The sequence below is a fragment of the Pygoscelis adeliae genome, unplaced genomic scaffold (genome assembly GCF_000699105.1).
Source record: "Pygoscelis adeliae isolate BGI_AS28 unplaced genomic scaffold, ASM69910v1 Scaffold48, whole genome shotgun sequence".
NCBI classification, from domain to species: Eukaryota; Metazoa; Chordata; class Aves; order Sphenisciformes; family Spheniscidae; genus Pygoscelis; species Pygoscelis adeliae.
The window spans coordinates 761,392-787,076 of NW_008825618.1; the positions used below are offsets into that span (position 1 = coordinate 761,392).

A 25,685-nucleotide genomic window follows, 5' to 3' on the forward strand; every position below is an offset into this window, starting at 1 on the left:
AAAGAAGCGTGGCCAGCAGGTCGAGGGAGAGGATTCTGCCCCTCTACTCTGCTCTGGTGAGACCCCACCTGGAGTACTGCGTCCAGCTCTGGGGACCCCAGTACAGGACAGACATGGATCTGTTGGAGCAGGTCCAGAGGAAGGTCACAAAAATGATCAGAGGGCTGGAACACTTATATGAAGAAAGGCTGAGAGAGTTGGGGTTGTTCAGCCTAGAGACAAGAAGGCTCTGAGGAGACCTCATTGCAGTCTTTCAATATATAAAGGGGGCTTACAAGAAAGATGGGGACGGACTTTTTAGCAGGGCCTAAAGTGACAGGACAAGGGACAACCGTTTTAAACTAAAAGAGGGTAGGTTTAGATTGAACATAAGGAAGAATTCTTTATGCTGAGGGTGGTGAGACACTGGAATGGGTTGCCCGGAGAAGTTGTGGATGGCCCATCATTGGAAGTGTTCAAGGTCAGGTTGGACGGGGCTTTGAGCAACCTGATCTAGTGAAAGATGTCCCTGCCCATGGCAGGGGGGTGGGGCTAGATGATCTTTCAAGGTCCCTTCCAACCCAAACCATTCTATGATTCTGTCATTCTATGATTAGACCAGGGGTTGAAAAATAATGGACTTAATATTGGTTTTACAAAACTACATCGCTAAACCACTTCATTCCATTAGTTTAGAGAGCTTAGCATTTCATGTGACTTCTACTGTTTTAAAGATCGTTAGTGTTAATGTGAGTTGTATCCTTTTCCTATCAGGATGACAGTGACGTTTATATTTTGACTAAAGTATCGGACATTTTGCACTCAATATTCAGCAGTTATAAGGAGAAGGTGCTGCCGTGGTTTGAAAGGCTACTTCCGCTAATTGTTAACCTAATTGTAAGTACCTTGCTTTCTTTTAATTTGACTTTGATTTTTTTCTTTTCTTCTACTGTGTAATAGGCCTTCCATGCTGGAATCTTACAGAACTTGGTAGATAGAATGTAGCAATTATTGTTTTACAAAATAGAGGGAGTTCAAGGTTTATTCCGGATTAAGTGTGAAGTTGTTACCCTATGCTTTTTGAACAGCTGCACTGCTGTGCTACTTTTGATTTCTGTGTTGCAAGACCCCGGATCATTGACATGCAACTATATTGAAAATTTAATTTGCCTGGGAGTGTCTGATACTTTCTAAAATGGATTTGAAGAGGAGGGCCAGAAAAGTGTTGCAGACTAGTGGGGAAAACTGAGGCTGCAATAGATAATGGAGTATGACATAGAGGTAAAGGATTTAGCCTAAAATCATTATTCTTTTAATTAGCTCAGATATTCACTTGGATTTTGTTTTGTTTATGGTATTGCTACACGTATCACTACAGAAAATTATGTGTTTGTAGGACTAAATTTAATCCAGGAAGATTTTAACAAAATACTAGACCACTGTTACCGTGATGGTTCTGTTGATATAATCATTGACTGTACAAAAATTAGCAATTTTAAGGTGGCTTAAATGTTACCTGGTTTTGATGCAGTGTCCACATAGGCCATGGCCAGACAGGCAGTGGGGGCTATGCATTTTTGACGACATTGTAGAGCACTGCAGCCCCTCCTCGTTCAAGTACGCTGAATACTTCCTGAGGCCAATGCTACAGTCAATATGCGACAACAGCCCAGAGGTCAGGCAAGCAGCTGCCTACGGTGTTGGAGTTATGGCACAATTTGGAGGGGACAGCTATCGTCCTTTTTGCACAGGTACGTACATGCATCTGATATAACTATTTGAATGTGTTATTTGGGCCGGGGGATTAAAAATTGCTTGCCTTTTGGCTGATGAGGTCTCTTCCCTTTGGCAGTGAAATAGATTGCCAGTATGACCTGTGTGGCAGACTGGTGGTGATTAGTAAAGTATCTGAATTCCTTGGGCTTTCTATGATGTTCTGCTTAGTAGCATTTCTGTTGCAGAACTTGCTGCTTAGCAAACTTGACTTACATATTTTTTTTAAAAACGTGCTCTGACATGCAAATGTTAATTTCATAAAAAATAGCTTTCTGGTACACACCTGTCTCATAGCCGCTTTTTATTGATACTAATGTGGTTACTTATTAACGCAAAACCCTTTGGATGTCCGGAAAAATTGTACAGGTGACCTGTGTTAAGGAGTAGCCTAGAATACAATTAATGTGGCTCTGTGCTTTCCCGTTATATAAAAAGAAGGAGCCTGATTTCTGTGACTAAGAAATGAAATGAGTATGATAATGCCTATCAGAAACACTTTGCTTTCTTTCTGAATGTCTCGAGTTTCTCTAAAACTTCAGATTTGTCTTGAATTTAAAGTAATGATTGTCTGCTGGCACTCTTCTTGCCAGTCAACAAAGTTAATTTTGCACACTAAATAGAGGGTTTTTTCCCTTTTTTAAGAAAATACTTAGTCAGCTCTTTCAAATATGTATGGCACATGAATCTTAAACAAAAGCTGAATTAAATGATGTAAGAAAATAAGAACCATGTGATAGGGATAAGTTAGGGCTTTAACTCAAGGCTTACCTACATCAATAGAGGTTGTAATTTTCACTGTTAATGTAAATGTAATTGTCACATGGTGACAATCAAGATGAGGTGTTTTTTTAAAAAAAAACAAAACAAAAACAAAAAACAAACCAAAAATAAACTACGGGGGAAAACCTTGCAGTGAAACATTAAGAGCATTAAAATTGTCTAGAAAAATACTTGGAAAAGGGGGTTTTTCGTGAACTTTTCCGTAAGGTTTTTATGTCTTGTCCCAAGACTAGAGGAGTGGAGACTGAGGTCAAGGTAGTTCTGATTTTGGAGTTTGGGGGGGTTTTAGCATCTGTTGAAATCTAATTTTATTTTTCATTCATTAGACTACCTTGGCCACTTAAACTTTGTAACAACTTTAATCCTTTTCTTTGTATTTGGACAATAATCCTTGATTTTAAACCCAGACACCTGGCTTCTCCTTTAGTTGGATGTTTAGATAAAATAACCTTTTTACTTCACAGCATACAGCTTATTAGCAGGCACCTCAAAAGTATTTTAAATACTTTTGTATGTACATGAAAGAACTTTGTGATTTAATAGATGAAGATGTGCTGTGATTAGAAACAAAGTAAATCCATGGCATGATTTGAATACAATATTCTCTGTGAATATTGTATTAATCAACTGCATGTGTTTCTTCCTCAATCACATCAGTTACCTTGAAACTTTTGGTGGTGCAAGATGTCAGAGCAGTCAGTCCTTGGAAAAAAACTATTATTGTTATAGAAGGTGGTCTTTTGTAGTCAAAAGGGTCTTTTAGGGATCATTTACCACAACATCTATGTGAGAACAGATTTGTTTTCTAGATAAGAAGAAAACTTGTCTGCTAAGCTGTAGGGAGGAGACTATGTTGATTCATTTTGATGCCCTCCTAATCCTACAAAGTCATTCATTAGTATTAAGGAGTATGAGGAAACACAGATGAGATTTAGCTTCAGCAGTCATGAAAACCTGGGGTATAAAATGCAGACTCAGTTTGCCTCGCCATTTTAGACTTCGATGAAACAAACACTGCTTTGCAGAAAAGTCCAGCATCGTTATCCTGCATTCAATACACAAGCTAGTGGGTCTGATGACCAATGTTTCTGCAGTTCTGTAATGTTTATCAGCCGTATAAAAGTATCCTCGTCTAGCTTAGGGTTAATCATATTTTTCCATAGCTGCTAAATTCTTCAAAAATCTAATTCGGTGAAGTTAATACACCAAGTGTCATTGTGTATTCCTTAACTGCAAAGCTGCTACTTACTCATCAAAATGAAGTCGTGTGAGATCTCACTCTTCTTCAGTAGTTGGAGTTATTTTGAAGTGTGCTTTCTGCACAATTCCACAACCTGTTTTCTGTGCTGATACAGAATTTTACAGCTTTAGCATTATATTTTTAGAAGAACGCAAGGACGATTGTTCCTGTATGCACGTATAGTGCTCTGAAGTCTGCATGGACACTAGTAACTAAAACTGTGATGCTAATGTTCATTTAGAAGTGTGCATGTGGTTACCTGCATGACTATTAAAAAACAAAAATTGCTATTAACGTAGCAAGAAAATTGGCATTTTTCCTTGATGTTTGATTTTTACCGTATAAACCATGCCAGGTGGATTCACCAGATGAGATTACTCCTATGAGCTTTTCCTAGTGCACCTTTTAGTGGTGGGAGGTGTGTATGTGTATGTACATATATATTTATATATGTGCGCGCACAAGCAATAGATGTACAGCAGGCGTACACTGTAGACATGCACTATACAGTCCAAAGTAATGTGAGTGTTGCTGTATTGGTGCTTTTCATCATCCCATGTTTATAGAACCTGTTAGATTAAAAAGATAATGCTTGTTATCTTTGTTTTTACTATAAATTGCAATGTCTTGTATATTGTAGATTGCATAATTCCAACTGAGAGACACTGGAAGATTTTTCTTTCTTTCTTGTGAACTTATAAAGCGAATTCAAACTTCTGCAGTAGCTGTTTTCTTGCGTTTCCTTGCATAGCTTTATCTACCTGTTTGTTTTTCATATGATGGTTATTGAGCAGGGAAGAACCTAGGGACCAGGGAAGAAGTAGAGGGACATTGGGGTGACTGGATTTTAGTGCTTGGGTCACAAAAAAACCTGTTTTAAATACATGCAGTAGTGTCATGTAGAATTAGTGATGTTAGTAAAATATAACTTGATTGTGCATTAAACTTTATTCTTGTGTTTAACAATTAGAGGCGCTTCCATTGCTGGTGAGAGTCATTCAGTCACCAGATGCCAAAACCAAAGAGAATGTCAATGCAACAGAGAACTGCATTTCAGCTGTAGGAAAGATAATGAAGTTCAAGCCTGACTGTGTAAATGTTGAAGAAGTCCTGCCACACTGGTTATCATGGCTTCCACTTCATGAAGATAAAGAAGAAGCTGTTCATACTTTCAATTATCTGTGTGACTTAATTGAGAGGTAAGGCAAGGTCTTGACATAAATGCAGAAAGCAAGCCTTGTTTGCAGGTTCTTTCCTTGCATTCGTTTTCCAAAACTGAGAAACTGTCAGGTTAATCTGCATATGTTTTAGAGAAGATAATTTGGAATGTCAGAACTGAGCCTTCCATGATGTTGTTGCTGTTTTTTAAACAGTTGGTGTTCTCATCCTAACTAATGTCTGTATGGCTTGAGAAGATTCCTGGCTGCTTTATAAGTACATGATGGGAAAGGATCAGCTGGAAACTTCTACAGAAAATTTAAGGAAAAATTTTGATATTCTGCTTACATATCAGCATTAATAACTGACCAGGTCTTTTTACTTAAAAGCAACACACATGCCCTTGCAGCACCTTCTTTTTCATAACCTTTTAAAGTAGCTTTGCACCTTTTTACTTTCCAAAAGCTTGAGTATCAACAAAGCAAAGTAGGGAAATAATACAGACAAATTCATGGTACAGTGCTATCTCCCTCAATAAGTTTGTAATAACAATTTCAGTTACTATTGAAAGCATCTTGTCCCACAGCTTGTTCTTTAGATTTGTGTTCCCTCCCACAGGTCAATGGAAGAAAAAAAAAATACTCTAGTGTGGGTGCAAGTTGCACTTCATAATCAAGTGGAGGAATGTCAGCTTCTGAATCATTACGTAGTAGCCACATTCTGGCTGACACTGTATTATATCTTAGTAGAAAAGTAGAAAGGAAATAACTTAGCTTTCCTACAGTCTTTTCTACTATATGAATACCGTGTATCTCCTGGTGCTTTACTAAGGCAAGGTCTCAAAATGGGTGGTGGCAACCGCGGTCTCTATACTGATAATAGTACAGTTGTGTAGAGACACCATAATAATACCGACGTGTGCATATACACACATATAGAAATCAGGAGTTACGGTACTAGCACGCTTTTGTACCCAGCTCTGTGCAGGTGTCTCAGCCTCGCTACGTACTTCTCTGGCGCTCTGTCAGTCCTACATTCACAGCCTCTGCGTTCCAGCAGTGGTAGGTGGCAGGGCTGGAAGTAGATCATGTTTTCCACCCAGGTCCCTGGTTGCCAGCTCTCTTTTCCTCCAACACTTGGCTGGGAAAGAGAGCACAGAACTGCTTACTTGCTGTGTCAGTGAGAGTGCTGGCGGAGAGCTGAAGTCACTGGTGCCAGTAACACAATCTCCTCCCCCTTGCAGCACTGAGAGAGAGCGGAATAAGCCCTTTTAGGCAGGGTATTTCTGTCACATTATTTACAGTTCCATCTGCATAGAACTCAACAGTTCTGTAAAGTTCAGAACTTCTTCCTGATAAAGTGTAGGCTGATCAAAGAACTGGCTGGTTTAGTATTAACAGGAGGGGGAACATTCTGTCAGCAGGCAACAAAGCTATGCATACTTATTCAGCCGAGTGAAACTTAGATGTAAACAAACAGGTTTAGAATAAGACATTCCAAAATCACTCAACTGACATTTAAAATGCTTACATTAATTTTTTTAGTTAAACATTAACTTGTTTGTAATATATATTTTGATTGTAACAGCAACAACCCAGTTGTCCTCGGTCCCAACAACTCTAACCTTCCCAGAATATTTGGTATAATTGCGGATGGTGAAATTCATGAAGCTATTAAACATGAAGATCCATGTACCAAGCGGTTGGCTAATGTTGTTCGTCAAGTGCAGGTAAATAAATGCTTGCTTTAGGTATAAAGGGAACATTCAGAACCTACTTTCAGAAGTAACTGAACTGTTAAACCAATTTTGAGAGCCTTGTCTCCTTAGAGAATAATGCTTCAACCAGTGATCTTGGAGATCCTTGGACATTCCTTGAACCATTAATGATAAAACTTGGTAACGTTTGCACTCGAATAAAGTCTGTCTCTTTTTCAAAACTTGAGCTTATTAATTAAAAAAAAAAAAAAGTATTAAGATATATGCAGCTAGATGGTTAATGCTAGCCAGTATTAGTTGTTTGTGGGTTTGTTTTTTTTTTTCTGATCCAGAAATTAAAATCTGGAGAGAAATCTGCCTATCTCTGTATCGGTGAACTGTACTGCAGGATTTGATCCAACATATGGTTCCTGTAAGGGTCCCCAGCACCCTGTGGTGACTTACTAATATAGCAGAGGCTTGGGATCTTTGCTAGAGAACGAGTGCAAACCACAAGTAATTTTACTACTGCCCTCTTTAATCCAGTGCAGATATAGGCAGCTGTTCAATGTTGTCCCTACCTTTGGGGAACTGCCTCAAAGTTCACTTCCTTTATGCCATAATGAGCACTTATTGTGCTGGCTGATGAGGATGTCCAAGTATCTAAGCTGCACCTCTCTACAGCATTGTAAGTAATAGTGCTCGTAGGGCAGATCTGATCCAGGGCCAGATGTTATCAGCTGGACTTACTTGACAGTTGCAGCACCTAATGATAGAAAGTAGTGTGCCTGGCAAGTATATAGCTTATAAAAACGCATAGAGGATTTGTAACAGTAGCTGTTCAATTATTGTCCGTTCTACCTGGCATGCTTTGGCAAAACTCGGGATCAAGAATTCTAGGAATTCTTGATTTTGGAAAGGATTCACTTGGATGAATTTATCGGCCTGTGAGATCCATTATGTCTGGTAGAAAATGGCTTGTTAAAACTCTGAAGGCATAAAAAGAACGAAAACAAGCAGTTTCAAAGTGAAAGTGGTATAAGTGGCTGCTCTAGATTCTGGCTGACAGATACGAATCCTTGCTGTTAGTGCTTAAAGTCTGGGCATGGAACTTTCTGTTAGGGTATGCTAATGCATTTGTTCAGTTTACCTTAAATGCCTAAGGTTAATTGATTTTTTTATTTTTTTTTAACGATACAATGGCACATACATGTATAGATTAGTTGTGTATAGCAGTGTCTTGTTTTGGCCAGGAATGATAGGAACGTTAAGATGGAAACAAGACTTCTGCACTGGTTAAATGATTTACCTTCAGACTGTGGGGGAAAAATCTTAAAGGTCGTGTTTTTTTAAAAATACAATTTGAGCTTACTGTTACCAATCCTATCTCTCTTCACACATAGTACTTAGATTTTAGTAAAGCACTGAAAATGTTTTATATCATGGTAGGAACTTTAAAGGCTGCGTAGTTGCTAACAGTCTGCCTGCTGCTGCTGCTTCCCAGATTTCAGGAGGAAAAACTTTAATTGATCTTAGTAAGCTGTTCCACTGCCAGCATCTGACATGAGTAACTTTATGGTCATAGTTGGAATTAAACATAAACTTTTTTCCTCATGCTTAGGTATTCTCAGACCAGAAATACTTCAGTGTAGCATATCAGTTTAAATGTGTGTCAGAAATGCTGGAAGAGCACATTTAGTTTTGCAATATTCCATTACACATTGAGAGTCTAAAATGCCTAATATTACTTAAAACTAAAGAGACAAATCCAAAGTCAACTTGAGGACTTTGTTTTCAGATTCTTTCAAATTCTGTGAATCCATTTTTATTCTTTTTTTCAAAGGGTGTGTGAGAAAAGGGCATTATAATAGAGCTGAACATAAAATATACCAAATATAAATGAAAACAATTCTTTTTAACTTACTTCAAGTACACTGCTATCGCAAAAGCCAGTCTAAAGACCTACAGCCCGTCACCTGCAATTTTTTTTTCCTGTCACTGTCCTTCTAAAGAAAACAGGGTCCCAGTTGCTTCCAGCTTCTATTGATAAGTGAATAAATACTCCCAACCTTTTTTAATTGTCAGCATTTTCTGGTACCATTAGAACCAGTCCCTACTGATGGTGACTTGGAAAGGTACTGTCTCAGCCGAGGGCTGTGGTAACACAGACGAGGTATACTGAGGGGCAGGAAGGCGTGGGTTTACGTTTACCCAGATAATGCTAAGTATGTTCTCTTCTTTTCCCTCTGGGAAGTAATTTGCCATTCCTTTCACTGAACAGTAATGCCGTGTGTCGGCAGCAGAATTTTGCACATACACACTCGGTGTATGTAGCGTGTCATGCTGTAATCACAGTGCTCCCTTTCTCCGGATGCGTTACTGGTGCACCAGTGCCCGAAAGATATTCTTGCGTTTCGGTATGGTTCAGTTTTGCCTGAACATTGATCTTTTAACTTCAGTGCAAAACGGAGCAAATGGTTAGGCTGCGGTTAACTTAAGAGTGTCAATTGTCGTTTGACCCACTTGGTTATAGGGCGTTCCCAGGAGTTTCGAATCAATTACGCTGGTGCTGTTTGACCAGAGCTTGCCTCTGTTTAGCATTTTAGAGCACCTCTAGCTGAACCTATGTAGGACTGAGTATAACTGAAGATTTCGGTCTGTTCCCTTCGGCATATATATTACAGGAATAAGCCCAGTGGATGTTGAGCTTTGTAAACATATGAAAGTTTAGCGTGTGCCTTAGAAGCTTGTCAGCCTGCATAAAGACAACTTCTTGTTTGTTTTCTAGACATCTGGAGGACTGTGGACAGAATGCGTATCACACCTCAATGCAGATCAACAGGCAGCCATACAGGAGCTCCTGAACTCTGCTTGAAGGGCCTTAATTATCATCTGCAAGAAAACTAACTCCAAATAAACGTTTACCCTATTGTTTAGGTTTCTTTTGTTTCTTTTTTGAGTAAAACCAGAACTGTAGTGCGTGTAGGCCGTTCTTCTGCAACCTACAGGCAGTGGCAGCAGGAAGAAGCATTCTTTCAGAAGGGTGTTTAAATCGGTTTCTATCCCACAACACGGAAGAAGTTTCCTGTAAACCCTACAATAGCACTGAAGAGTATTTTTTTAACGGTATAAGCCATCCGTACGATGGCGAAAGGGAAACGAGTTGAATTTTCTCATTAGACATAATGAATTAAGAAACAGCTTTAAGACCTTGTATTCAGCAGTAGATGTACGTTATAACAGATAAACGTTTCTCTACATCTAGTGTTAATTGTATTAATTGGAGTGTGAGTCTTTGTAGGGTAGGAAGTGTCCTTCTGCCCAACAAGTTAGTAGATCAAAAGATGAAAAACTGAAGACAAACATCGAGCATGAAGACCTCATTGATCGCACTTTCAAATTCCCAAAAACAACTTGTACAGTGACTCAATGAGGAAAGCTGTTCAGCTTCCAGCCCTTGAATGTGAAGTCTCTTTGGCATGTCTGACAGTATCTCATTCACTCCTCAATAAATGACATTGAAACACAAGAAGCTTGTGTAGAAGTTCAGTGATGTGTGGTTCTTTTAATTTCCTCTTGTGAAAAGATGCAAGTAACAAGCTATACAAGTCATGATTTTATTTCTGAAACTTTGTATATTGTTGCCTATTACAGATTTTATGCATTTTTGTTTCTTGACTTTTTAACAAATTTTTCACCCGAGTGTGTAGAACGGAAACTTAATGGCATTCCTTTTATGACAGTAAATTTACATATCTTGACTTAAAAATGTTTTTCATGTTCAGATGCAATTGCATTTCGTAACTTACAAAATGTAGTGGTGTTCCAGCGGCGAATGTGCAATGTGATCTGGCAGCCAGCGATACTGTTAACAGTAGTCTGTGTTTTGTTAAAAGCGATCGGACAGTTGATAGCCTGACCTGGAAGAATCAAAAAAACTTTTCGGGTCTTTTTGGCACTGCAAGAGCAATACATCACTTACCAGCTAACATACCAGCAAACATAAGCATAGAGTATCTGCTTTCTAACAAAGGTGAGTGAAGTTTTTGCACTCGGTTACTTTGAAGATGTTAGTATACGCATTGATCTTTAAAAACTTCAGCTGTTTACTGAAGTGTTCTTCAAGTCAATCTCAGTAGTCTCTTAAAACACACAAATCTTTTCAAAGAGGGTGTAAGTTTTCTTCCTTTATAACAAGAAAAGGTAGAACTTTACGTGTAATAAATTCCTCTCTTGCTAAAGGATAAACTCAGTTTTGCCTTTGAAAACTGGATTTCCAAAAAAACCCAGTCCAGAATGAGGTGTATCAAAAACTGCCTGGGACCTTTATATCCAAATGTTTGTGACGCAGACTGCCGTACCCATATGGGTTGACCCTGTAGCTTGTCTAGAGGCAGCTGAAACGGGGTAACAAGGTATCTACTGGTCCAGTTTCCACTTTGTTAAATATTGTTAATCTTGTATTTGCAGAAATTGGAGCCTTCATACATCTGGGAAATGAACTGTTAAGGATTAGATACCAGTACTGTGAGAGAACTAGTAAGTCAGGTCAGCTATCTCAAGCACTGGTCCTGACTACAAAAATTGGGGTATTTCATATCTTTCATCTTTCCTGTTGATTTTTTTAAAGTATTCTTTATTTGAATTTTCCTCTGTCTAAAACATTTAAGTTTTTCCCTGCAGCTTGCTTTTTGTACGTTTTCTCAAAGCTTCAGCCTTAGAATTTTTTTCTTTTCTCTTTGGATTACCACTATGTGGAGAAAATAGCAGTACACTTGGTATTCCCCTGAAACAGCATCAACTTTGGCTCTCTGTAGTGTAAGAGAGCAGCATTCTGGTTGCTCTCCTAATGGACCAACTTGAATTTTCTTCTTTTCCTTTCGGTCCAAGTAAATGAGAACAAACAGAACCAGGAGATGGGGCTGCTCTGTGTGTCAGAGCCGGCGTAGAGCAACTTTGTGCAGTTGCTTCTACCTTGTTAACAATCATTTTGGCAAAGAAAAGGGCACCGGGTTAGTCACTGGTCACTGCCAGCCCGGCAGGTAGGTCGGTTCCAGGGAGTACCTGGAGGTCTCGTCTTGCCTGTCCCCACTGGACTTGTCAGAGTTAATCCAAAAGCTTCTGTAGCATTTTCTCAACTCACGCAAGCTTTAAAAACTCTACGCTGTCTGAATCACTAATCTTAGCCTTTCAGGTTCCTCAATTGATGCTTGCAGGACAGAATTTTTAAGCAGTTGACCATTCCTGATCTTTCACAGCACTGAAGTACTCTTGCCCAAACGAAAAAAAGTATAGTAGGACAGTAGCTTTATCCGCAGCTATCAAAAAATAAAAAGTCATCCTTAGGAAGGCGTTGAAGGAATCTAACTGTGGTACTGATGTGGGAAGGGCCATAGTTTTATTTCAACCATTTTTCCTGAGTATAGAACTCTCAATCGTGCTTTATCAAAATGTTCAGCCATTGCGTTTGATAGATAAGAGATGTACCTAATGTAGCGTAAGGAGCGCTGCAAACGATAGTGGTGCTCTGCTTTGGCAGAACAAAGAGGTGCCGAATCCACCCGAGACATCCAGACACAAGTGTTCAAAGTTGTACTCGCCAACAACAAACAACAACTAGAAAACTCCCCACGCTTCGGACACAGCGTTCCAGTATTGTAGTTTCATTAGTTTATTGAAGCATATAATAGTAACTAGCATTCATGAGCATCGCTTTCAAAAGTAGCTCCTCTCCTCAAGCTTAGGTGAGTTCCCATCTAAACTCCCATTTGTTCTTACTGTTCCGAAGGTGAAACTACTTGCTTTCTGTTTGCCGCTCTAGGTTGTTGATGAAAGATAGAAATGCAGATAAATGTCTCCTTCGCCTGGCTTTGCCTACAAGATCGCCCTGAGAATCCTGTGCAAAATCTGTGTAAGAAGGTGACTTGTAGACTTCGTGTTTTCAGCACGGGGTTTGTGTACTGCTGTGGCATTCTGTCATTGCTTTTCTCTGCAGACTTCAAAGTAATGCTGAGTGCAAGGGCCGCTATTCCCCAGCATAGAGCAGTTGTTGTTACGCCACGTGTTGTCTGTTGTTCTCTACGCATCTAGATCTTCCAGCCTCGCGTGTGGAGTACATGCGTGAGAGTAAGACGCGTTGCACAGTTGGAATTTTTGGTGAAATAAAGAATTAAGGAAGGTGAATTTCCTAATGACTCTGTGTATGCATGTAGGTACTGGGTATGCAGCTGCTTTGGGCTCTTGAACTGGAGCCTTATTTTTGCCTTAGTGGTGTCTGTAGAGGTGCACACATACACGGAGTCTTCCAAATACAATGAGGGTTGTGTTAAAAATAATACAAAAGTCAGGTATTTGCCACCCCGCGTTTTTTTCAGCTTTGAAGTATTTTGCTGTGCATCGGAGCAGCCTTAGCCTTTGCTATTTAATCATTCAGTCCACTCTTAATTGCTGACTTAGCCAACTGTACTTACTTGCATGGGCCACGATGGTCTCTTAAATTCCAAGAAATGCGTTTGTTGTCTTCCGAGAGGCAGTAAACGGGATCTAAGCTTCTGTCTAGTAGAGGTCCTTTTCCCTTTTTTGATTGTCGTGAAGATGTTTGTATTGCTTCAAGAAAGAACACCTCACAGGACAGCTTAACATCCATTGAGACTTCAGAGGTATGGGCTCAATATTGGATAAAAGTCATGGGATTCATCTCGCCTGATACTGGATACCTGTAACAAAGTTTGGACATGAATAATTGTCTGCGGCCCAATTCAGTGAAGGAAAACAGGTGTGTCTGGATGATGATAGATTTTTGTCGTAAGGAAGTATTTGAGACCAAAGGAGACTGCCATCTGAGCTGGTGCTGATAGGCGAGAAATTGCTAGTATCTCAGGTGGTCCTCGGGATGGCGTTTGTTATTGGCGGCTCAATGGCTCACTGAACAGCCTCAGTAGTTGTACTATAATGCAGCGACTTGTAAACACTTTGATTTCCTGGAATCTATTTTTTTTTCCCTACTCCTAGAATCAACCAATAAAAAAAAAATAACCTTTCTCTAAAAGTCAGACAGGCCCCCTGCTGCCTTCTCGTGTCAGCTGTGAAGGAGATTTCACTAACTCTTGAGGTGTTTCACATTGACAAGTAAATTGCCTGCTATTTAATCCCCATTCAAAGGTACAATTCAGAAGATGCTTTTATTTCTGGAGGGTGTAAGCTACCTCCGTCGATATCTCCTTTTGTCATCAAGTTAGACTTCTCTCTGATTTATGTTAGCCTCAGACTAACATACTATGAACACACTGTTAACAGGTCTAATGCCAAGTTTGTGCCTCTTTGCCACTACTGAATTAATTTTCCTCTTTCACAGGAGCCTCATTCAGGAGACATTACCCACTGCTATAGCTCTAGAAGCCATAAATTTAGTTTGCTTTTAGTTCAGGAAAAGGTCTCTACAGCATCTTTTCTGACTCAAAAGACGTAGGAGGAATGGAGGCCCATTCAGGACATGAGAAAGCTGTGTGTTTCTTATCTTTGAATACAAAATGCTAAGCTCAGTAACAGTATGGTTATTCCAGTAGAAATCTAGGTTTTCTCTCTTGAGTTCTAGAACTTTTCCGTATCAGAGTATTTCCTTTTCAAAGGCGGTGACTTGTTCCTTCACGGCCCACGAGGCCCAAACATTTGGTCTTTATACTTGTTACGCGTTCACAGATTTTGCTCGCAGAATTGACTCTCATCTTTCTAATTACCTGATAGAGAAGAAACCAAATAGCCTCTCAGCTATTCTATTTAGAAAATCAACCTGGGAATGGCAGCCTGGGATGATGATCTCCGAGCGCTCTTGCAAGGCTGGGGTTAGTGTGAAATTCGCCTCTTTGATTTGGAGACAAGAAACGGCGATTCCTGCTCTGAGGAGACTGTTTCTACAATCTCTGTCAGATCTGTTCCTGTCATTCCAGTTCAGACCAGTGACATAATTTTCTCCGTATGTTTTCAAGAAGGCAAGGTAGGACCTAGTATGTTCAAGTCAGTTTTGATCTTTATGATTTTGCTTTCTCGCTCAAGAGGCTGCCCGTGACCTTGCTTCAGGTGCAGGGAATTTCTGTGGCTGCTAAACCGTGAAATCAAAATGTCTTTTGAGTTTAGTATTGGTACCGCTCTTGGTTTAAGAATAACTTAAGCTAATATAACACTAGATGCACACAAGTATTTGTAGTAAAGTTTCACTTCTTCAGCAATAGATACTGAAAATTTAACGGTAAGCAGTGAATGCCTTAAGGATTGGGTTTTGGGTTGGTTTGGGTTTTTTTTTTGGAGGATGTGGTGTTTGTGTGTTGCTCCTAGCAGAGGAGGTTCAAAGCTCTCCTGAGGCACCACATGAGCAATGCTGGTTGCTGAAATGAAATTTTTGAATTTTCTTCCAGAAAAGCGGGAGTGACGCATGTCGGCAGACGCTCCCCAAGGGACCGTTTCCCAGGGGTAAAGAGTGAAGTATTCCTGAATTAGCGGTGACTGACGGGAATTACAAGTTTAAATTCAGTCAGTTTTGCTCAGAAAGTCGTTACTCGCCTCTCACTTTGCCAACACCATTACCACTGGTTGCTACCTTTTGTGGATGGCCAGTGTCTTTTGAGGGTGGGGAAGGAGGAAAAAAGAAAGGGGATATTTCTTCAACTTACTATTTCTGCATTAAACGTGTGACTGCTTTTTTCCTAAGTAGCAACAGAACGTTATATTTTAAATATATCTGAAGTATGGTTTTTCATGTAATATGTGCTGTTAACAAAATGTTGTTCTTTAATAACTGCACGGTCCTATCTTGAGAGGATAGGATTTGATGTAAATTAAAAGGTTTAACATTCAGTTCCTATACTATCTTAAAAACTAATGCTAATTTTCCAACCAAAAAAGCTTGGAATAAAACTCACGTTTTGTAGTCAGACCTGCGAAAAATATGATCATAACACAATATCTTGAATTGGGGAAGTTAACGTTGCCTGAATTACTTGAAGTTAAATTGTGCAACATCACTATTTTTAAATATCTGATAATAAAATACCAAGAGACACTTTTACTGTGGAGTTTTGTCTGTTTAGGAGTTGGTATTCGCGGGGGAGGAGGGAGGGGAAAAAAAAAACAAACTCAATAAACGCCAAACCCCCCAAAATTGCTAAAATGGGGCCTTATCAACGGTTAGCATGAAGTGTGTGGATGCAGTGGTTGTACTTCACCAGTTCTGTGTTCCAGCTAAAGTTTCTTCTGGCCAGTAGGTGGAGACGACACAATTGAATATTAGAAGGCCATGCACTTGTATTAGGGAAGTTTTGATACTTTACAGTCCCTAGGTTTTTTGGGAGGGTGTTTCTTAATAGGACCATTTTATAGGCAAGAGTGTTAAACTGTAACTTCTGTTCACTGGAAACGTGTGCACAGAGCAGGTAGTTTGTCTCAAGAACTGCCTATTACAACCACAGAGAAAGAAAATAAGGAATATTAAATCAATACAAGTTTAACCAGGTCTTCTCCCTATCCCCGTTTCTCCCACCGTTAAAAAGTCCGAAAAAAGTACATGCCCATAAATAAATGTCTCGTTGTAGAATGAGACAGCCATAGCAACTTTATCCTTGCTGCTACGAAGGTAAACTCTGTCTTTGGAACCTGCCACTTCTCCTCATCCGCAGGGTAAGGAGGAAATGAGTTTCATTCAGGGTTGCCTGTCAGTCTCTGGGAGCCGGTGAAAGGGAACGGCAGCTGTGCGGATGAGCTCCTGAGGCTGTACATTGACACCAAAAAAGTGTGGATTCCTGTCCTTAAAATGAGTAAAAGCTTAAAGACGCTGCTGGAGGTAGCAGAGTGTGGTAAGAAAATACATTTCAAGTGGAAAGTTGAAAAGGGATAACTGGGGGGGAGAGGGGGGAAGATGTGAAATCTGAGAAGGTGGAGTCTTCATTTGCCCTCATTGCTATTAAAATCTTTTCACATAATACTTACTACCCTTGGGAAAAACCCAAACAAACTACATGTAAAATGGCCTAGCCCAAACCACCAAGTTGCTGGGAATTGGACTCTTCTCATCACTCTTATGCCTGAGCATAAAACAGAACTCTGAGTAGTTGCCCACTGTAACTTCTATTTTCTAAATAAACATTTAATTTGTATTAGGTCCTAATATAAGTGCGGTAGGTAACTTTTGCCACACCTCATTTTTCAGCCATCTTGCCCATAGCGTTTGGCTTGCTGGAATCCGAGTCCCTTGCTAGTCCTATGGAAAAGATGGTCTGGTTTCAGCTGGTGTGTTTTGTAGGTCTATTTTTCTTCTTTAACACAGTTGCCAATGTTTTTCTTTATGAAAAGTCTACTGAAAATTCAAACAAATTTAAAAAATTAACTTCTTGACAACAAATCACATGGACTTTGTGTCTAAACTGTGAGACGTGGACACCTAAATATTTTCTCTTGCCCATATGCTGAAATACCATCCCTAACTTCAAAATGTCAGCAAGCTTTTATCGGATCATCTAAAGAAGAATCATAATTAATCTTCCCTGAAATCCTACATTTCTCTGGTAATACCATAATTATGGTGGAAGAGAATGATTGCTTCGGTTGGAAAAAGGGTGATGCTGAATGACTTTAGGCTGGTTTTCCCTGTAAGAACTCCTTCCTAAGGAGGGAGTTGAGCAGCAGGCGCCGCAGTTGCCACTGCCAGGGCTGTTCTGCGCAAACACCTGTGCACCTCCGCCTTGACTTTGGAAAAGGGATATAGCGGAACTGGAAAGGTGGAGAAAGAGGTGGGAAGTTTAAGAAGTACGTGGTGCAGCCATCTGAGGTGAAGCTAAAGAGGTTAGGGCTCTTCAGATTGGAAAGAGGTGACAACTCTAAGGGAAGTAGAATAGATACCTACACAGTTAGGAATGTAGGGGACTAGGTGAAGAGGGAACAGCTCACTGTTTCTCCTAATGCAAGATCAAATGCTACCCGCATAAAGTATTAGATGTTTAAAACCAACAAGAAATATTTTTTCATATGCTGCAATTAAAGCGTGAAACTAATTTCTGATGGATGTGTCTGGAAGTCAAAAAAAGAATTGGACCGATTCTTTACGGGTACGGTAAAGAATGGTTAATAAGCAAGGCGCTCCTGAGGAAACTTCTTGCTCAAGAAGTCCATAAATTGTCGTCTATCAGAAGCTGGGAGAGTAGGCTAGGGAAAGGATCACTCTGCATTCGTCCCATTTCTTGTATTCTTTCCCTCAGGCTCCCTTGCTGGCACCTGGTTCTCTGATCAGGCTTCACGTGGCCATTCGTACACATCCTTCATCACAGCGTTCCTCTCCTCGCTTGCCCCCCGCCCCAGTTTTGCTTATACAGATCAGAATCCCTTTACAGTGTTTGTGCGGGGCTTTGTGAAATACGAATACTTCTTCACCCAGGTCATATAGGATCGACTAGGATAGGAATCACTTTGTATAAAACATATCTTGGTGCTACTATTCATGTAGACGCTTGCTCTGGGGCCTGAGAAGGAAAAAACCCATTTTCCTAGCCTGACACTGTTGAGTGTTAGGCAGATTCTTAACAAAAGACAAAGGAGAAATATATAATCAAATAAAAATGTAATAGCATGTTCTGTCCTTTTTTCTCTGCACCGTTTTGAAGGAGCTATTGGATTTTTCAGGTATTCAAAGGTGGAATATCTGAAATGCTGAATTTTAGTAACTTACACGAAGGATCAAAGTGCAGTAGAAAGTAAAGCATGCAATGAGACTCTCTGGCTTTCCCTAGTAGAAGATTAAACCATTTTAATATTCGGGCAGTTTTTACAAGAACTGCAGCTCCTTTGTTACTGATCTGCCTCTTTAGGAGGAGAGATGACAGCAGGAAACAGGGATTAAGATTTCCTCCCCAGTGCCAGCGGGAGATATGGCACAGTACAGCTGTGCAATACCCAGCGTTGTCAACAACTGCAGAGAGACTGTGGAGGGAACAAACTAAACGGGCAGTGGTGAAGCAACTGGAAATACCGAGGAAAAGAATGCATTTCAGAATTTAAAAGCACGAGATGATAGGCATCTTTATTATAAAGATCTGGTTAAACTTAGCACAGGTGATTATTAAAACTCCTGGTGCTTTAAAACATTTCCTGGGAACTATTCTGGTTAAGCCTGTCCTATTTCAGCAGAGTGAATTCAATCCAGTTATATAAACTTCATGTTCATTTTGAAATCTAGTATTTAAAATATAAGATTTTTTTTCTTTTTGGTAACAGAAAATTATGATATTTTTAAAGGACAAATGTATCCGAGAGATTACTGATAAACTAGAACCGATTGCTTTCTGTGTTTCATTGTCAGAGCAAACAGTGAATCTCACATTTAAAATACTTCTCAGGGGAAAACTGTACAATCAACTGAAAGGCTATGGAACACCATAATGCTGAAGGGAATGCAGACATCCGTGACGTGCAGACCACTAAGTGAGGAAACAGAAAAAAACACCAGTAACAGCAGACATAAGGGATTTTTTTTTCTTAAGTAGAGTGGGAAAATTATCTAACTGGAAGCAGTGGTAATGAATCATGAATGATCATATTGGGTGGAAAAACCTGGGCATGGGAAAAACTCATCCACCTTCGCCTGTACCCTGCACCTCGGAAAATTAAGAGGCAAACCAAAAACTGTTCCCTGTCCATCTTTCAGCATCAGAACCTAGGAAACAGGAGGGCGCTCATCACGCGCACTTAAAGCTCACAGGCAGAGCCCAAGTTGCTACAGACGTAGAACAGGTTAAATAGGATCTTTGACAGTGATAGCCCAGCTAACGCATTTACGTGGCAAAGAACATGACCAACAGTTCTGCGTATCATCATCGGTAAGTTGATGGGAGCCGATGGGAGAAAAAGTGTAGACTTAATTACCTGACCTTTAAGGAAAATTTTCTTTCCTGATTTGAAAGTAGATTATAGCAGAAAGTAGACTATCCCATTGTAGGTGATTTTTCTCACCAGTAAACTGGAAATGATGCTTCATATTTTTTAGTCTAATTCCTACTTTTTAGAGCAGTTATTTTGTTTTCATTCATTGGAGTTTTATTTCTGAGAAGAATAAGCAGGAAAATAAATGCTTTTCGAGTCTCTAATACTTTGATTTTATTAAACATAAATTATGCAGATCTTGCTAAGCTTTCTACAGTGAAATATTATTTCTGTAAATTATTTAATACCTTTCGCTTTCTGAACAGAAAGTTTCACAGATCCCTTTTGAAGAAGGAATTTCATTAATGGTACTAAACTCAGATAGAAAATAGATGGTCTTGTTTCTCTTCACTCTGCTGTTTCTCACAGGGGAAGCAAATAAATTACCACCCTTAGAAGACCCAGCTTCTGGTCTGACAGTTAGGAATGGGCTAATTTCAGAGGCTGCATTCTGAAATAGCAAAATCATATGCAGAATTGGTGTTTGCTTTGACAGACTTTACAGTTGCTCCCTCCAGCCAGATTTAGATGTTCTAAAAATTAAAACAGAAGAATATGACAATGGAGAAGACAGTAATTAAGCCACCTGTTGTAACTAGCCGTTGTAAAAATCAAATGTCTATCATCCCACATGAAGGTAGAAAGGACCCATGGGAGATCCTGAATGTGACAGAGCGCTAGATAAGGTTCCCCCACCACCACTTTGAAGTGGGGATTATCCCAGAAGGATTTATTCAGACACACTGATATGTTCCAGATGTATTCCCCTGCAGGAGCTCACAGCAAAAATATTGGCAGGGGGCTGGGGGAGAGAGGGGAGCAAGAGGGTTACTATTTTCATGGGAATCTTTAAGTCTGATAATGCTAAAAGCCACGTTTAATCTATATTCTTCTGATTTTTATATTTGCAAGGGGACTCTCTTCAGCAGTGTTTACTCATGATATAAATTCTGAGCGGCTGCAGAAACAGCGTCTTTTCCTCTGTTTTAGAACCATATTTGCTTACATCAGTCCAGGTACTTAAATGGTTCTTCTTCATCACAGTGTTAAATGGTCTCAGAGTCATTTAATGAATTTAGTTGCACTGTCCTCCTGGAAAGTATCACCTTTTCTTCTTTTTTTTTAATCAGATAAACAGTTTGCTCTGTCCAAAATGACAAAAGCACTGGAAAAGAATGAACTATGGTGCTGGGAGTTCTACCTTAAACTCTGAAGTCTAAGGATACATTCCTATTTCAAACAACACGTTTGGTTTTCTTCTCAAAAGTAGTATTGAAAGATTAACGTCGTTGGTTGGTTGTTTTCTAAAAGCCACATTCAACAGGGAGATGATGAGCTTTCATTCCTGCCCAACACACTGCATCTTGCACGGCCGGCTCGATGGTGCTTGATGAAGGTGGCAGCTCTTTTTTAGTATTATTTTTATTTGTTACTCAATATGTGAAATCTTTTCGTATCTGCAAATATTTTCTCTTTCTATTATCGCTTCTTCTCTCTCCGCACCATGACAGAAGAGGTACCTTGTTTCTGATGGAAATACTGGCATGGAATACATATTTTGTCCTGATATCCAGTGTTCTTTTTCCCTTCTTTTGGGAGAAAAGGTGAAAATGGATTGTAGGAGAGGAAACCTGAATATGAATAGCAAAAGGATGTTAGATTTTATTTTTCTTTTTTAAAACCTCTGTATTTTTCCTTGGCTTCTATTTCCTTGAAGGTTCTGATTTTTGTAACTTGATAAATTATTATTTTATAGTTAACTATAATAAATTATTATTAATATTTTTATTTACATTGCGGTAGTTGATAATTTTGTCCATTAATGAATACTTTGGAATTCTCAGTGTCATTTTAAAAATGAGCCTTTTTATTCTCCTTGGATGTGCAGACGGGAAAAAGCAAGCATGAAGCAAGTAGAAGCCGCCGCAATCTATGTAGTTTTGAGGAGTATAAATTGTTCATGAATTTCAAGTGAACTTTTTAGCTCTGAAGCTTCAGGGATGATTCATCCATTAACTACTGCACTGGTGATCATCTTAGCGCAGATATGCAGCCAACGTAACAAATGCATTAATCCTGAAACAGACAAATACGTTGGAGAATACAAGGTAAATATGATGACACATAACAGAGGTGATGTTGTACGGTATTAATACTGAAGTTAGGAAGAGGGACTTGTTCTAACAGCTTAATACGCAAAAGCTCTCTTTATATAAATTCTTAAGGACTTGGGGAAACTTTTGCATATACCATTAAAAGGCTCTCTTTCAATTCACGGTATTATACACTTCAAGCAGGCAGTAAACAAAATCTGGTAATTAGCTGGCTCTAAGTGCTTAAATGGCTTCTTTTCAATGGTTGAGTATTTCTTTCACATGAAATTCCTGAAGTTTGAGAATGGAAATGGATTCCTTTGCTAACTGGCTAAATATTTATTTGTTGGTTTTCTTTGGGTTTTTTCCCTCAAAAGTTAAGGCGTGGTCTACTGCTAGTATTATACACTATTATGAAAATTGTTAATTACCACTGCTTCTAGCTATAGCTTGACATTGCATTCTGATGCAGAAGCAAGAAGACGTATTAGTTCAACATTAGTAACCTTAGCAGAAGAGCTAGCGGTATGATAACAACTGATGACTGTAATATTATTTTGGAAAGACATGGATAAAAATATATTGCAAACAAAAGCCACATGGTGGGAAGCACGTATGCTATGAAACACGTAATAAAAATGATAGTGAAATGATCCTGAAAGAAGTGAATGGATAATTCTGCCATGCTTTTGGCAGGAAATTAGCAAAAAGATGAGTTAACACAAGTTAACATAAAGACATATGAGAGCCTAAAACTGACTAATCAAATGCCTTAGGTTTGCAAGATTGAGCTCCAAACCACATTTATACAAGAACACACTGATAAATCTAGCATGAAAGTATTTGCTGAAAGGGTCTTTGAAACAAACTTTCAGGCTCCAGGGAAAACATGTGTAGAATGTTTTATGAAAAAGAATTACTAGACAAAAGACGTAGCTGAAATACACAGATTTCGATTAGGGCAGCATCTTAGCTTCTCGCCTTAATAAAACACAGAAAAACAGTTGAACTCAACACATATTTTAAAGCAGTTGTCGTGGTTTAACCTCAGTTGGCAACTGAGCACCACGCAGCCGCTCGCTCACTCCCCCCACCCCCCGGTGGGATGGGGGAGAGAATTGGAAGAGCACAAGTGAGAAAAACTCGTGGGTTGAGATAAAAACAGTTTAATAATTGAAATAAAATTATAATAATAATAATATGATAATAATAATAATAATAATAATACACAAAGCAAGTGATGCACAGTGCAATTGCTCACCACCCGCTGACCGATGCCCAGCCAGTCCCTGAGCAGCGGCCCCCCCCGGCCAGCTTCCCCCAGTTTATGTACTGAGCATGACGTCACACGGTATGGAATGTCCCTTTGGCCAGTTTGGCTGTGCCCCCTCCCAGCTTCTTGTGCACCTCCAGCCCTCTCAGTCGGTAGAGCATGGGAAGCTGAAAAGTCCTTGGCCAGTGTAAGCACTACCTAGCAACAACTAAAACATCGGTGCCTTATCAATTTTGTTCCCATCCCAAATCCAAAACACAGCACTGTACCAGCTACTAAGAAGGAAATTAACTCTATCCCTGCCGAAACCAGGACAGCAGTTTACAAAAGAGGCATAGATTTTAAGGCCAGAAGGACCGCTGAAGAATCTAGTCTGACCTTACTGTAAACCAGACCAAAGAACTTAATCCGCATACTTGGGTCTTGAGTCCAATAATTTAGTTTGACGAAGCGCACAGATAGGCAAGCAAGTTACCACATGGCAGGTGAAAATGTGAATTTGCAGGTACTCCGCCATAACTGCCTGCATACATGCATACCTTCTAGAACCTCACAACAAATATGAGAAAACGCCAGTGAAAAAATAACCGCAAATCATCCCAGCACACGAGAGCTGTAAAAAATGAAGACTTTCCAGAGATCCATATTTGCATTCCATTGTAGCTGTTGCCATTTCTTTCCTAACAGGGAAAAAGGCAGAAGGCACGGAGAGGCAGTCTCTTAAGACAACAGAACCCTTTTAACATATTTCTCTCCTTCCCTTCCTTTCCCTTGGGTTGTCTCTTATCAGGTAAGGCAGAAACGAATGATCATGCCAGCTTGGTCTTGCTTAATCTGAAATCCAGTTCCAGCTCTTCTCTTCTTTGTCAGTGGATGCAGACAAAGCTTATCTGTTTTCTTTCAGAAACATGAACTAACTAGAACCATTTTTCTAATTTCAGTGACTTTTCAAAAACAAATGCTGTTTCTCTCAAATTCTCCTGTTTATTTGATGTCCAAACAAATTCCACATCTCATTCAACAGGGAAGAAATGTAACCCTACGTACTACAGGAAACTAACAGCAGCGATGAGTGCTTTTCTCAGCAATCACATCAGAAGAGTGCAAGTTGCTGCCATGTGTAATTTACAAGAGAGAAATCTGTTTTAGAGAAAAATTGCTGCTTAACCATTGTAGAGAGCATCAATGGGAATGGATGGGTGAAAGATGACTTTATGACCGACTAGATAAACATCTCAAGAGACAGTAGTCTTTTTAGATGTCAGTCCCTAGTTGTCCCTGACACCTTCTGAAGATTCAAGAATCAAGAGTTAACTTAAACACATGCAAGCTTGTCCGTGGCTCCTGGAGAAATGACCAACATATCACCATCTTCGATGCTTCAGTAAGTATACCATTTAAGATAGTATTTCACTGTTGCTTTTTGGAGCTCAGTAATAAAAGATCAGTAGCTGCAGGGCAACCTGTGACTTCTGTTCGGTACTGAGAAATGTTTCAAGGTCACTCAAACTTGGAAGGCATTGAAGATGACCTCACTCATTTGATGTAGATTACAACAACTCTTTTGTTAGGCGTGAATGAGGCATTAGTGATCTGGAAGCATACGTAAAAAGCACCAGGAAATTCTAAATGCCACAATTGACCCTTGCAGTGCTGCTCTTACCCTAACTGCACCTTAAGTAAGAGTTAAAGCTGCTGACAAAGTAAGTATTTGGAAAAAGGCAATCTTTTTTATTATGTCAGTGGTTTTAACCACATTTCATATGGTCAGGCAGTTGGACTAGATGGTCACTGTAGGTCCCTTCCAACTGAAATATTCTATTCTATTCTTATTCTATTCTATATTGTCAGAATGAGAACGTTGTCTTTCTTCTTGATCTTCTACAGACAGGCCATGCATTTTGTGTGGAAAAGGTCTGGGGGAAAATAACAATAATTACTATCTTATCAAGTACTGACAGCTAAAGGCAATTTCCAGCCTTTCAGTCAGAACCATATGTGCTTCAGTTAAGGTTTCAGGGCTGACTAAGAAATGAAGTTCTCTTGATCTCACAAAGTTGGTTGGCATATGCATTGAGGTACTTGTAGTGAGGTGTTTGTGCACAGAGGCATTGCTGTTGACAGCACAGGAATTTGTCTTTTGCGGACTAAGCAAGGCCAAGGCTTAAACGAAAAAAAATATTTATAATGTTCACATATCATTTCTCTTTCCTCCAGTGATTAAAACCTAGAGATAGTAGCTGGGCTCCTCAAATGGTCTTTAAATGCTAGGTGCTCAGAAGGGTTAATTTATAAATGCACACCTAGTTTACCAGTCCCTCCCGGGTCACTGAGAGAACTTCAAAGACCTGAAGTGTCTCCCTTGCATCACTCATTTGTGTGCACCACCCATTCATGCGCACCACCCAGTCTTCTTCCTGAAAAAACATTGGGTAAAAGATGGGAAAAGGCTCAAAGAGATGCACACCCTAACACTTAAGTTATGCAAATGGACAGTGGTGTTTTAAGAGCTCCTGAATGCAGACAGCTATGCTGGTCCTAGGTGTGACAGCCTTTTTGCTGTAGCTCCAAATCTCTGAGGGAATGCGCAGGATTTCTGGAAAAGGCACACGCCCAGCCCCGGCCTTTGCATGGTGGTCTCCTTTCTACTCACATACTGGAGCGGAGACTGTTTTGAGTGACATCCCTTGAAGCCCAGAATGCTACCGCTTGTTAAATTTTACAGTGCTG

At 39.7% G+C, this 25,685-nt stretch overlaps 1 protein-coding gene across 1 annotated transcript in view; it reads left to right on the forward strand.

The window, feature by feature from the left end:
* The window catches only part of IPO5 (importin 5), a 40,611-nt gene extending 30,434 nt beyond the window's left edge, over positions 1-10,177 (forward strand). Inside the window, exons 21-25 of the mRNA XM_009333329.1 lie at positions 754-876; positions 1,511-1,730; positions 4,746-4,974; positions 6,521-6,662; positions 9,418-10,177. Coding sequence (XP_009331604.1) covers positions 754-876; positions 1,511-1,730; positions 4,746-4,974; positions 6,521-6,662; positions 9,418-9,504 — 801 coding nt within the window. The 3' untranslated portion in view covers positions 9,505-10,177. The remainder of the gene's footprint in view (positions 1-753; positions 877-1,510; positions 1,731-4,745; positions 4,975-6,520; positions 6,663-9,417) is intronic.
* Positions 10,178-25,685: the final 15,508 nt, after the last annotated feature.